Here is a 13,662-nt window from a genome sequence, read left to right on the forward strand (position 1 = left end):
CTGAAGGAATGCAGCCTTACCCTGGTACTGGTGAGGATTGGATCTTGTCTGGAGAAGATTTCCTTGTTTCCAGGCCTGGGGGATGCATGGGAAGAGATGGCTGCTAGTTGAGGGTCATCTCTGGCCTCTTAAAACCTGGGCGGCAGTTTTGTAATCCAAACATCTATGGATGTCCTTCCCTTTGCTTACCAAGAGAAGTGGTTGTATTGATTTAAATGGCCAGTAAGTTCTTCAAGTGCATCTGACAGTTCCTTGTTTTCATCAGCCTGCAGCTGACCCTGGCTGTGCAGTGTCACATTCCAGCCTGCTCTGTGAAATTCAAACAAGGACCTGTGACCTGCACTTGTGAGTAAACTGCGATGTGAGAAAGAATCACCCCTTTTCATACAGATAATCATGTCATTAAAATAAATCCTTGTAGAAGGCTCTAGCCAGTGACCAGTTTTGAAGGAACAGCTGGTAGCAGGGCAGTCATGACATGAATTTGCAGAATTTTAAAATAAACCTGAAAGGGTTTTGCTTGGAAGCCGCCTCTCCTGCTCAGCTCTTTCTGGGCTATAATTGTTTCTCTTTGAAAACAGCATGGTTCACTGAATATTCATTAGGCTTCAAGAAACAAATACATTTTGCTTATTATCTTACAGCTGAGTCCCTTCTCCTAGAAGTGAACCTGCACAGTCAGCACAGTCTGTGTGGGCTCTGAGGGGCTGACAGGCACACAGGACTGATCTGCCCTCCTGCTTCCACATGGGAAAGTGTCTTTGGCCCAAGTTCACAAACCAAGGCCTGAACCTCTGCTGCTCAGTGAGGATGAGCTTGTGATCCACGGGGGTTTCAGGAGGAGGCAGCAGTTTGGGATGAAATCCCAAAGGAAGCAGCAGCATGTATTAAGCAACAGCCCTCAGAGGTGATGGGCATTGAGGCCAACATGCTTGGCTCATCAAGCCCACTGGGCAGTGGTTGAGTTTACCTGCCCCGTGGCAAATCTTTTAGGTCATAATTCCCAGGCATTCTGGGACAAGCCAGCACCCTGGAAAGGGCTGACACAGACTTTTCCCTGCTAATTTTGACCTCCCCAGGAGCATCTATTCCAAGTGGGAAATGCAGACCACAGTGTACCCTCCCCACTCCATCCTGCTTTGAGGCCAGCTGTGGCTATTTTACAATCATTATTTTAAGAGCGGGAGACTAATGAGGAGGAGAGCTGGGTTTTACATTTTGATGAGGAGGTGATAATGCTCACTGCACGGGCTCCCCGGGGAGCCATAGCACTCACCATTTGCTTCACCTCCTTAGTTTTTATAGGCCTCGGAATGAAGACCGAGATTTTAAGGCAGCAAAGCATCCATTAGGAAGTGCTTACAGTGACCTTGGAGGCTGAGTCAGTCCTTTGGCACTGCATGGAAGAAGGAATGTGTTGTTGTGTTGTTTTTCTTGAGGCCTGGAGGTGGGATGCGGGTTCTGTGTCACTTGTCAGGTTTGCTGCCTAAATCCAGCTGTTGGGAAAGCTGAGCTCCTACCTCGTGTTCTTGCACGTTTCTGTTCCCACCCTGAGCAGGGATGAGAGCCCTGAACCCTCCCAGCTCTCCCATGTCCCTGATGTACACCTGTGCCTTCTGCAGGTTGAAGTTGTGCCCTTACAGTCAGTCCTGCCCCAGTTACGCCCATGGGCAAACACCTAAGGAGGCTTTTGGCAGATGAGGTTTCCCAGTACAGACCTGAAGTGCTGGGATGACATTTACTTTCCAACAGCAGCCATGCCCTGAGGGTGTCTCCTGACACCGGGATTTTGTAAATCACAGCCTGCGCTTTCTTTTCTGCTGGCAGGGTGTGTGGGTGAGGCTGGACATCACCTGCACACACAAATAGCTTCACCTGGCAGAAAGGTTGCTGTCAGGGAGAACAAGAGCCAGTTTGTTCTCCAGGCCCCCACCAGAGAACAAACTTGTTTGTCCTCAGGTCTTGGCTGTGCTCATGGAGTGGAGGGACAGACAAGCAGCAGGTACTCATAGAGCCCCTGTTCCCTGCTCAGCACTGGCTTTTATTGGCCTAAGGACAGCCTCAAAATTGATTCCCATCACTGCCTACACTTGCCTGCCCAAATTTGCTCCCTTCTCCAATACTTTTGAAGCAGCTTGGGCAGAGCACTCAGGCTTTTCCCAGTGCCAGAGCTGGCCATGGTGTATCATGTCCTCCCCCAGAACACCTCGAACTCTGCAGTCTCTGTTCCCTCTACATATCATGGTGCTGGTGGAGGGAAGGATAGACGTTTTCCCTGATGGAAGCTTGTAAGCACAGTTTGCTTTAGGTCAGTTGGAGCCTCGCTCTGCTGAGGGGGTAGCAGGTGACAAGGCATTGCCTCTGAGTGATGCCAGCAGCCTGCCAGGCTGTGCCAGGGGAAATGCTTTCCTCCTGTTTCCTCATGGCTTTTCACTTCAGCAGACAGGCTCCATGTGCCTGCCAGCCCATTCCTCCAGGCGTCGTCCTCCTCCCTGCTCTGCGACTGCTGTGGGCTGGGGGTCCAGGGAGTTTTCCTTTAGCAGCTTTTCATCACTATTTCTGAAGCCAGCTCTTTGCACAGAGCTTTGGGATTAATGCAACATAAAGAACTTTCAAAACTGTTTTCCATTTCTAAAACCAATTCTATCTTTAGTTCACTCCTTTCTGAAACTGGCAGTGGTTGGGTTCTGGCAGGGCAGATACAGCTGCTCCTGCAGGCTCCTCTGCAGCCAATGGTGAGCTCTGTGCTGTGCTGGAAATGTAACGAGCTCTCCATTGCCATTGCTTGGTGCACCCCCAGACCAGCCCAAGCTGCTCCGCAGCCTCCCCAGGTTGTCACTGTCTGTCCCCAGCCTCCCTCCATGTCCATGTGCCTCCCCGGAGCGCTGCTGGGCTGTGACCTGCATGGCAATGACAGAGGCACCGGTGGTGAGTGGCAGCTCCGAGTTGTGGGGTTTGTGAATTCAGAGGGTATCTCACAGTCTGTCACAGACACTGCTACTCTCTGGGGCCCAGCAGTCCTGCAGCTTTCCCTCCTCCCTTGTGAGCAATTTATTTCCTTTACTGACAGACAACTATTGACTTCTCATTCTCCTGAAGATGAGATGTCTTGTCTCATCAGGTTTAAATTAATTTTATCTTTAGCCTTTCCTATTAATAAGCTCTCATCGCGGTGTCATTACTTGATATCTATTTTCTGATGTTTTTCATTAATGGCTCTATATCTTCCAGATATTTTTTCAAGTATTTTTTCCCCTGCTGCTGAGTTATTTAACAGTCAGACACAGATCAGAGACATGAAGATGGTCTGATGCTGGTCAGAGACAGCATGGAATGGCCCAGCACCACTTGGTGGGCAGGGCAGGGCACTGGGACTGTGATGGGGTGGCAGTGGGGCTGCATGGGGCTGGCAGGGATGGTCATGCATTCACTCCCTGTCTCTCTGCATCCCTCTGATCCCAGCCTGAGCTCTGACATGCCTGGGGCTCTCAGGAGCACGAGTCAATAGAGTAATTAAAATGCCTCCCCTGAGGCGAAGGTGCTGCAATTCCTTTGGACAGCTGTATCTGTGAAAAACGGGACTGCTTTCTATGCTTTGTGTTCCTGACAGGGGCTCTTCCCCTTCAGCAGAACTTCCACTAGGAAATGTGAAAGGGAATTATTTCACATTCTTTCAAGGGGGCCCCTACCCAGGGGCTCTGTTCCTGCTGGGTCTGAGCCACCTTCCCCAGGAGCCAGTCTGGGGCAGCTGCCACTGCCACCAGGAACGTAGAGCTGGACGTACTGCCAGCCTGGGGACAGGCAGGGTAACCAGCACAGAGACAAGCAAGGTGGCCAGCCTGAGGACAGGGAGGCCTGTCAGCACAAGGACAAGGCAGGGCTTTCTCATTGTATCTCCAAGGGTGTCAAAAGCCAAGTCCATCAGTGTTGAAAATACCCAAATCTCAACCTCGCTGTCCTACATTTATTTCTTGCATTAAAGAGGAGGAGAAAGGTGTCCAATTGCTGGAGAGCAAACACAGGGATGACAACAGCCTGATGCACAGTGGCACATCTAATGGAGCTGTCAGGGTGTTCAGGGACACTGCCAGGGATGTGTTTGCCACTTAGAGAGTGAGGTCATTGCGGGATCCCTTGCCTGCCCCAGCTGTGGCTCCCATGTAGGAATTACAGAGCGGCTGCAGGACGGGTAATTTGCAGCAGTGCCTCCAGCAGAGGGTTTGAGAGTGATTAATATTCAGCACACTGCTGTGAAAATGAACAGCCAGAAAGGATTGTCCTCCTCCCCTTCCTGTGTCCATGAGGACAGTGATGGGAACAGAAATAAGATTCACTTTTGGACTTTTGGTAAGGCTGATTATGGGGTTTTGAGACTAAACAAGGTGCTCCCTTGTCTTTGGGTTATTTAATGTCTTTTAATCTGTTCCTTCTTTTTTTTTTTTTTTTTTTTTCCTTTTTTTTTTTTTTAATGTCATCTGTAATTTAACTACAGGAAGTTTAAAAAAGAATAGTGGAAGACTTTGGTTGAAGCTATCAGAACCAAACAGGAGGCAGTTACAAAACCAGCTTCCCTTTAAAAATGGGGAAAATTCTGACATTTCATTAAAGGGAAGATTCTTCTCACAGTTTCATATCCAAACTCCATTTTGAAAAGCCCTTATACAGTTGGTGGAAAAGCTTTCCCTATCCCATGCTCTGCACAGCAGACAGGTGTCATTGAGTGCAGAAGCCTGGGAGAGGCTCAGAGCAGCCTCCACAGGGGAACCCAGCAGGGTGAGAGGAGTCTCAGGAAAATCCCCATCAGTGCCCTTGCAGCCAGAGCTGGCAAAGATCTGAGCTGTTCCAGAGTCACCTGTCCTGGCACACTGGGGCTGGGTGGTGCCAGCAGCAGGGACATCCCCCATGGCACCATTGTTATTAATATTGGTGGGTCAGAGCAGTGCAGGTGCTGCTGCTGTCCCCACAGGGCTCACAGTGGCCAGTGGCTCCCTACCCCTGCCTCTGTGGTAGCAGAGGTGGGACCCAGCCTGATGGCACTGTGCCAGTTGGAGAGGTTTGGGGTTTGGCATTTTGGCTCTAGGGTTACTGAGGAAATACTTACACCTCTTTTTGCAATAATTCATAGAATGGGACTTGGCATGTTCCTTCATTCTCCTCCTTCTGTTTCCTTAGGAACTGGAAACTGAAGGTGCCCAATGAGACATTACAGATTCAATAGCTTGGGCCAAGCAGTGCCACCCATCCTGTCCTCGTCTGGCAGAGCTCTGCCACTGTCATCAAAGGGCACCTGGCATCTGCCCTTCATCTCTGTGCTCCGAGCACACACAGATCATCAGCACCAAGATCCATTCCTAGAGCCCCCAGGTGTGGGTGTAACTGCAGCCAGGGCGAGGTGTTCTGGGTGCAGCCCAGAAGTGCCTAGTGCCCACATCTCATTAGCATTGTTACCTCTGCCGCTAATTGGCAGGGCAGGGGTGGCATTGGCTGCTCGGGGTATGGCTCACTCACAATGGTGAGGTAAAGGGAGTGAAGGAGCAGCAGGAGGGGCTGGGCTGTGGTCCTATGGCACTGGTGACACGTCAGACGCACCATTACCTTGGGAAAGGAGCAGCGAGAACCTCCAAGGTTTTCAGGGGAATATTTAGCCACTGAAGATGAAGATGTGAGCAGGAGCCCTGGCCCTGGCAGTGTGGTACCAGGAGGATGCTGGCTGCAAACTCTCAGCTAACAGCACCAGGACTCCCCTGTGCCTGTTGGATGGGGGTCTGAGGCCCTGGGCAGGACCAGAGGGACCCACTCTGGGCAGAGGCAGAGAAGGGTATAGGTGCTGCCCACCAGGAATGCCCAGCAGAGCCAATGTGAACACTTGGAAATGGCTGGTGGCACACGGTGCTGTGCCAGTGGATCTGGAGGCTGCAGGGCTTGGGCATCTGTCCCTGGCCCCTCTCACCATGCAGCTGTTCTGCTCCAGGGCTGTGGCACAGCCAGTCCAGGATGAGGCTTGATGCCAGTGCAACCAGGAGCGAGCTCCTGTGCCCAAGAGCTTGCTGGCTACTGCCACTGCTCTCCCCGGGGTCCTGGGGCTGCCAGCCCCAGCCTAGGGGGCAGCTGTCTCCCTGGGGCCCCAGGGATGTATTTGTTCATGTCAAACAGCTCCCAGCTCACTGGCAACAGGCAGGAGCAGGAAAACACACTAACAGAACCAGCAGCTCAGGGACAGGGGCAGAATAAATCTGCATAAATACAAATGAGGGGAATATTTATTTGGCACATTGAACACATTTCTGTAGCTACTTTAAGCTGTGAGAGTGGGAGTCTGGCAGCCTGGGCAGGGTTTGGGCTCCACTCAGGCCTGGCTCTGGGGCTGCAGCCCCTGTGGTTCCCCTCCTTTCCAGCAGACTCACCTATTCAATATTCCTCACATGTGAGTTACTCCTGTAGCTGATGGGAGAGATAAATAACAAAACCCTTGCAAATGCAAAAATCCTTTGGCAGTTTGGAAAGGAACTAAGTCACGTGCTGAATGCAGATGAAGAAAAATCATTTTTATTGTAAGGAGTAACAGAAGGGTGTGAATCTTCCTCAAATCCACCTCACCCACAATGCAGCACGTCCAAATCCACTTGGAGATTACAAGGCAGGATAGCATTCACTCTGATCAGTTCAAAGCGTCGCTGTTTGGGAACAAATAGGCTGAGTGTGCGCCTGGATTAGGCTGGGGGCTTTTTTGCCTCTTTTTAACAGTATGAAATCACGGGAAACAGCAAAAATCCCTTTTGAAATGGTAAGCCAATCAAGAAGCAGAAGGAGAGCAAAGACAAAGTGTTTACAGCTCATTGAATCCATCCCTTTTCTCTCTTCCCTTCTCAGAAGGATTTGGGCAGTTGGAGCAGTCTCATGAAATTCCTGAGGGGATCAAATCCCTGCCTGACTGTCTGCATCCAGCACCTGGAATGTCCCCTCTGTGCTGAGCCTTTGCCTGCCCTAAACCCCAGCCCAAGTGACGTTGGGATGGGTGTGAGGGAAAACCAGAGGATCAAGGTCATCCCTTCATCAGTGAGTGCCATAACAAGTGGTTTGTGGCCATGACAGCCAGGAGGGACACAGGCAAGACCTGGGGCTCCTGCCTCCACAGTCACAGTGTCATCAACATGGCTGAGCATTGACATAGCTAATTATCAATATGGCTAATTATTGACATTGCTCACTGTTGGCACAGATTATCATTGGCACAGATAACTCCAGGCGGGATAGAGACACCAAAATCTGAGAAGGCTGAAATGTACAGCAGAAGAAAGATCCTTTTCTTGGTTGGGTTTCTCCATTTTCATGTCTATTCTCCACCTACTGAGTCGTTTTCCTCCCTTCCCTCCTCCTCCTTGGGAATCGCCTGTAGGGGGACCTGGAGGGACACCATAGTTGAGCTTTTCGGCAGCCCTGTGCTACCCCTGTCACCTGCACTACCAGGTAGCAGGGTCAGGACCCTTCTCACCCAGCCCAGGTTCTGGCACCGGCACAATTGGCAGCAGAGCTCTGAGCCAGGTCCCAGCCAGCAAATTCTCCTTACCCCAGGGCGCTGCCAGTCCCGCAGCTACGGATTGATCGTGGGATTGACACCTGCAGCTGGGGGAGAGACACCCAGGTCAGTGCACTCCCTTCTCCAGGTGCCCAAAGCCCGACAGCCCCCTGGTGCCCCCCACCACGGGAACAGGCTCAGCAGTGCCTGATGTACCAGTGGCCTGAGAGGCCCCAGCTTTATGGGCAGAGATGATTTAGTGCCCTCAGGAATACGGCTCTGGGGAAGCTGGGAAGACTTCCAACTCTTCCTTCCCTTCCCTATATATTAACTTTCCATGCATATGAAGCTGAAAGCTCTTCCAATCACCTCTGCAAATATTAATTAATCCTCGCAGCATCCTGAGGACCATTATTCACTCTTATTAAGCAAATATTATTAAATCCTTTTATAAGAGGTGAAGTGACTTTTCCAGAGCTGTGCAGGGCACAAGTAGGAGTGCACAGACTTTCTCTTGCTACTGTATTCCAGACCTGCCACTGCAGAGGGGCAAAGCTGCTCATATCTGAGCTGGGGACCATCTCTGAGGACCAGGGAGCCCAACCACCCCAGCACTGCCGTGCCCTGTGAGGTACAAGTGTTCTTTGGGACTGTTTAGAGATGCACAGCACCTGGCAGCCCTGGTTGCACCCCAGAGCCATGAGAACCCTCCCCACTCCTGGCCACTACCCAGGACTGTGTCCCCTATTTCAGCTGCCCCGTTCTGGCTCACAGACACCAGTGGGGATCCCCGTGGCAGCACTGGGGCTGGACTTACTCTGAAGGAGCCAGTCGATGAAGGTGCTTGGGAAAGGGGAATTCTGCAAAGAACAAGGATGTGTTAGAGGCTGTGAATGTGGAGGGAGGGCAGCAGTGTGGGCACATGGGATGGAAAACGGGATGGGACATGTCTCTACCTGCAGATCCAGCTCCACATAGTGCCCAGATGTCACTGGCAGTTTGGAGAGGGCAGAGTAGATTTTCCCCAGAAGCCCAAAGGAGACGACACCTGGGGAGAGGAAGAGGCCATCAGGGTTGGGCAGAGCTGTCTGTGGGTCACTGAGCCTGCTGGAGCCCTGTGCCCACCCGGAGCTTTTGGCAGAGGCTGGCAGAGCACTGTCCTGCCCAACAAGGAGGAAAAACTCCTTGTCCTTCCTATAGATCTCAAACTCCCTGGGGTTCAAAGGTTCCCATGAAAGCTGCTACCCTGGAGCTCGCAGGTGCAGATCCCATCACAAGGGAAATGTTGGGAGGAAGAGTTCTGCTTTCAGTGAAGCAGCAATTGTGTATGAGGTTTGACATGAACAGAGCTGGGGAGGGGAAACCCTCTGGGTCTGTGGGGCTGCACCTGGCAGTCCTGGCATAGCCAACTCTTGGCAGCAGCTTGAGTCTAGCCCTGTTAGAAAAACACCCATAAGACACCCACTGTGGTGTCTGGCAGTGGTGGTGAGCCAGGACTGTGCCACCCACAGCAGCTTTGCCAGAGGAGAAAAGCTGCTCCTGCTCCATGCAGTGACCCCCTGCTTGCACAGCTCCAGCTCTCCTGAGGACACTTGCTGCCCGTGGAGGTGGGAGACACACAAACCCCGAGTGTCATTCTAAAACTTAATATAGGAAAGAAAATGTAATGACTTACGGTTGAGGAATTGCAGATTAATGTTGATGATGCTGACCCACATGTTCACTAATGGGCAGAGCTGCAACGGCAACAAGTGGCACAGTCTTGGTGAGAACGCAGTGGGTGCAGCAGCGCGTTCCCCAGCACCACTTGAGTTTCACAGATTTAAATCAGGATGAGACAAACATCCTGATTTTCATCCTAGAGCATAGTTCTTCCATGGAAAAAGAGCTATATGATTTGTTCAGCCCCCTTCTTAAAATGGCACAGGTTCTACTGAACAAGGTAAAAGATCCTTTAAAAGGATCCTAAACGGGGCTGTTGCTTCTCTTCACCCCCACAGGGAGCAGCTGAGTATAAATTACCCCATAACATTGCCTGATGAAATTGAAATTACTCCTAGCAAATAAATTCTGACTGTAAGGAAGATCAAACAATTTTGTGTAACTCACTTATGGGCTGCAGGCATGTATCTGTGCATGCACAAATATATATATTGTGTATATATATATATGCATATATATATATATATAAAATAGATAATTGTCCCTGCCAAGGACAGGGGGATTGGAACTAACTAACCTTTGAGGTCCATTCCAATCCAAACTGTTCTGTGATTCTGTGTGTGTGTGTAAATCTACCAGGCAGTTCTGGCAGGAGCACTGACAACAGCTTAAATGCAGCTTCACAGCAAAGAATATTCAGACACTCACCAGTGCAGGGACAAGCGACTTAAGAGTCTTGTTCAGCATGCTGCTCACCAGATTGGTGAGGAAGCTAGGGAGGGAAAAGACAGACAAAAATTACCAGGGAAGTTGTCAAAACCCAGGACTTGATATGAAGAAAAAACTGAGCTCCTCTGTAGAGGAGCCCCCTCCTCTTCTCTGATAAGAGATGCTGCAAGCCCAGAGCTCCCCCAGGCTTCAACAGGAATTACAGATGCTCAGGACTTTGTTATCTGAATCCCAAAATCTGCTTGTTATGCTGCCAATCTGTGCCCAGATTTGAGACTGAAGTTCTGCCCCACTGCCAACTGGCAGGAGCTGACCCCTATGCTCACCCTTTCCGCAGGCTGACACTGAAGCCACCAAGGAGGTTGCTGCAATTCTTAAGCACCAGCTTAAGGTCACCGGGAGAGTCCTGGGTCAGGGCAATGTGTGATGTGATGTTTGTTTCTACTGAGGATCCACTCAGAAACTGAAAAATCCTAGAAAACAGGAAGTGGCATGAAAGGTTATGGAGGAAGCCAAAGCAGCACTGCAGACCTGTGCCTGTGGTGAAGCTGCAAGCACACCTTGGCTGGGACAGTGCCTCAGTTTTGGGACTTCTCTCAGGCTCCTTGTCCTTTAGCAGATCACAGAACCATAGAATTGTTCAGGTTGGAATTTCCCTCTAAGATCAAGAAGCCTAATTATCAACCCAGCACCACCACCATGTTCACTAAACCATGTCCTCAAGAGCCATATCCACGTGTTTTTTGAATGCTTGCACGGATGGTGAGCGTCTGTGGAGTGAGGACAGCTAGAAATGGTTCCAGAGAGAGTCAACAGCACAGCTTTCCTCACCAGCCTCTTGCTCGGTGTTTGGGGATGTTTGTCCAGCGCTCAGGAGTGTCCCATCCTCCCCAGCGCCCTCAGGTCCCCATGGCATCACTCTCTAGGCTCACTCACCCTGGAAAGCGGAGCACCAGCTTCGAGTACAGGTTCAGCACAAGCTCAGTTCCACGAAGGACCTTCCATGACACTCGGGCGTTCTCGAGGTTCAGCACCTTCAGCCTGGGGGTTGACACCAAAGCAAACCCACCTTGAGATGGTGGGATCAGCAGGAGCAGATCCTACAGTCCCATCTCTTCCTGCTCATCGTTTGATCTGTGGATATTCCCAGGTAAAAGTGAAGGTGGGGAAGGATCAATTCCCACTCTGCAAACAGCCAATCTCAAAGCATGGTCAGGTTTCTCAAGGCTATGTCCTCCTGAGTCTCAGCCATCTCCATGGGTGGAGATTCCCCCACCTGCTGTGTTGCCCATGGCAGTGTCACACCACTCCCACAAGTAAGACTTTTCCCATTTCTGGTTGGAATTTCCCCTGTTGCAGAGTCTCATGTGAGCTGCGAGCCCAGGACTGGTGGTTTGTATGAGAGGGAGGGTCTGATCCCCTGGATATTATGGGCCACCCTGCAGTGAGCCCCACCACGGGGCTTCTGACTCACCAGGCGTAGCGTGTCATCTTCTGGGGGGCTCCACCACCCAAGAGTCCTCCTGCTCCACCCAGCAGTCCTCCTGCTTCACCCAGAAGACCATCAAGTCCAAGCAGACTTCCATTGCCTAGGAGACCTCCTTTTCCAAGCAGCCCTGTGCCAAGCAGACCTGTCTCTCCAAGAAGGCTGTTATTGCCAAGGAGGCCATTGCTGAGGAGGCCATTACCAAGTCCTTCCCCACCAAGGAGGCCTGTGCCAAGTCCTTCACCAAGGAGGCCTGGGCCAAGGCCTTTCCCACTAAGGATGCCTGTGCCGAGCAGCCCATTGATGCCAGGTTGTCCTCCTGCAACAGCCACAACTTCATTACTCTCCTGTCCTTTACCACCCAGAAACCCTCCTCTCCCAAACCCTCCCTGTGCCAAGCTTCCTCACCTAGGAGGCCTGTGCCAAGGACCCCAGCTCCACTGCGTTCGTTTCCTGCACCAAGGGGACCTCCACTTTCTGCTCCACTTGGATTTCCTTTGCCCAGGAGGCCAGTGCCAAGCAGCCCACCTTCACCAAGAGCACCTGTGCCAGGCAACCCACTTTTTCCATCGATGAGACCAGTGCCAAGCAGGCCTGCAGCAAGAGAGTCCCAGTTACTGATTGGACTTCCACTCTTGGGAGGATTTCATTGACAGGGAAGGTTAGTTTGGCCACATTAGGGTGCTCTGTTGGTGAGCTCTCACAGGGAGCCCTGAGCATCCTTGAACAAAGTTGGGTTCCTCATGGAGATGGGCCTGCCAGGAGACAGCTCCCTGATGAGCAGAGGGACATACCATGAGCCCAAAATGGCACAGGACTGTGCTGTGACACTCCCCTGGAAACACAGAAAATATCTGAACTCACCACCGATGGGCTGTGCTGCGTTCAGCAGGTTGAGGAGGCCCTGGGAGGGGGGCAGGAGGCCCCCAAGAAAGATGAGACACCAGAAGGGTGGCATGTCCTGGCACAGCACCTGTGGGAAGACCCACATCATCCCAAGCACCAGTTTCACATGGGTATTGACAGCCTGGGCACTGGTGCAGCTCTCCATCATTCATGTGCACTACCCTGGGGTGGTGGGGAGATTCCTCCTGGACATACAGCCTCCAGACACCATGCCCCTCATCCCAGGAGGTCAGCCCAGACCTGTAGACCCCTCTTCCCACTTCTGGTTATCAGGGAGCAGCTGAAGCCCAGTGCCACACTGCTCCAGAGCCATCGATGTCTCCATGCCAGCCTGTGCTCCCCCCATGCAGAGCTGGGTGCCTGACCCTGCAGGGAAGTGAAAATGCCATTTTAAGAGAGGAAGAGGGATGGAGATGAGACAGGAGGACCTTGTACTGAGGGAGACGGATGGCTTCCAACCACTCTGAAATGGCCCTGAAAGAGGAACATTCACAGGGGCACAGCTGAATAAAAAATGACGAGTGTCACAGTCGTGTCCTTCTGCCCGCTGTGAAGAGCACCCTGTGTTATTAAAGCTCAAAGCATGGCCAGAATCACACTCACTTTCCTGTGGGCAGGTTGTTTGTTTTTCTCATCTTGTTCCACTCAAGCTGTGAAAAGAGTCTGTTTTCCCTGTGTTTGATCTACCCTCAGCCAAAAGAAAGTACCTTCAAGGACCTTCTGTTCCTACCTGAGCTGGGCTTCTCAGGGTGACAGCGCAGGCTGGGGAGTGTTTGTTTATGCACGGAAAGGTGTTTGCAAAGAAATGAGAAAATGGTCTCTCTGCAGCACTGCCAGGGGTCTCAGCTCTAGGAGCATTTTCCCGGACAGCCCGTGTCCTGAACAGACACCTCAGCTTGTCCCTTCCGAGAAAAACAATGTACAGGTGGAGATTGCAGAGGTTCAGCACAGTGAAATAACATTATTTAGGTCAGACTGAACAACTTCTTTATATCTTCCAGATACTTTAAAAAAATCCCTCTATGACAGTTCTCGGCACAATTAAATTAGACTTTAATTCACTCGACTGTCTTCTACATTTTCCCTTTGATCAGCACGTAATGATGCACAGCTCGTGTAGCTGTGATTATTGAACAGGGGAGAAGGAGAGAGGCTCGAGCAGCTTCTATTGAAAATCGTGTCAAATAAAATCAGTGGGATTTGTTGGAGGGGCTCTGAAAGACGTGTGCAGCATTGCAAAAGGGTACAGAATGGATGTCAGGGCTCTTAGAAGAGCTCTTAGAGAATACGTGACCATGCAGGCACCTATCTCTGCAGTTATTAACAATATCTACCAAGGTGCTGCGCCTCGGTCATGCACATT

At 51.2% G+C, this 13,662-nt stretch overlaps 1 protein-coding gene across 2 annotated transcripts; it reads right to left on the reverse strand.

Moving 5' to 3' along the window:
* Window positions 1–6,533: 6,533 nt before the first annotated feature.
* Window positions 6,534–12,716, reverse strand: LOC128796554 (BPI fold-containing family B member 4-like). Of its 2 annotated transcripts, none has more exons than XM_053958327.1 (11): window positions 12,258–12,716; window positions 11,802–11,987; window positions 11,382–11,712; window positions 10,844–10,948; window positions 10,234–10,380; window positions 9,887–9,950; window positions 9,192–9,252; window positions 8,473–8,564; window positions 8,334–8,376; window positions 7,568–7,623; window positions 6,534–6,674 (listed from the first exon to the last, which is right to left on the reverse strand). In XM_053958327.1, the coding sequence occupies exons 1-10, from the start codon at window positions 12,445–12,447 to the stop codon at window positions 7,592–7,594; spliced, it is 1,251 nt and encodes a 416-aa protein (XP_053814302.1). In that variant the 5' UTR covers window positions 12,448–12,716; the 3' UTR covers window positions 6,534–6,674; window positions 7,568–7,591. The 2 variants fall into 2 exon arrangements, with proteins under 2 accessions (XP_053814302.1, XP_053814301.1); XM_053958326.1 differs by having other exon boundaries at window positions 6,534–7,402.
* Between the last annotated feature and the right edge of the window lie 946 nt (window positions 12,717–13,662).

The sequence above is a fragment of the Vidua chalybeata genome, chromosome 17 (genome assembly GCF_026979565.1).
Source record: "Vidua chalybeata isolate OUT-0048 chromosome 17, bVidCha1 merged haplotype, whole genome shotgun sequence".
Taxonomy (NCBI): Eukaryota; Metazoa; Chordata; class Aves; order Passeriformes; family Viduidae; genus Vidua; species Vidua chalybeata.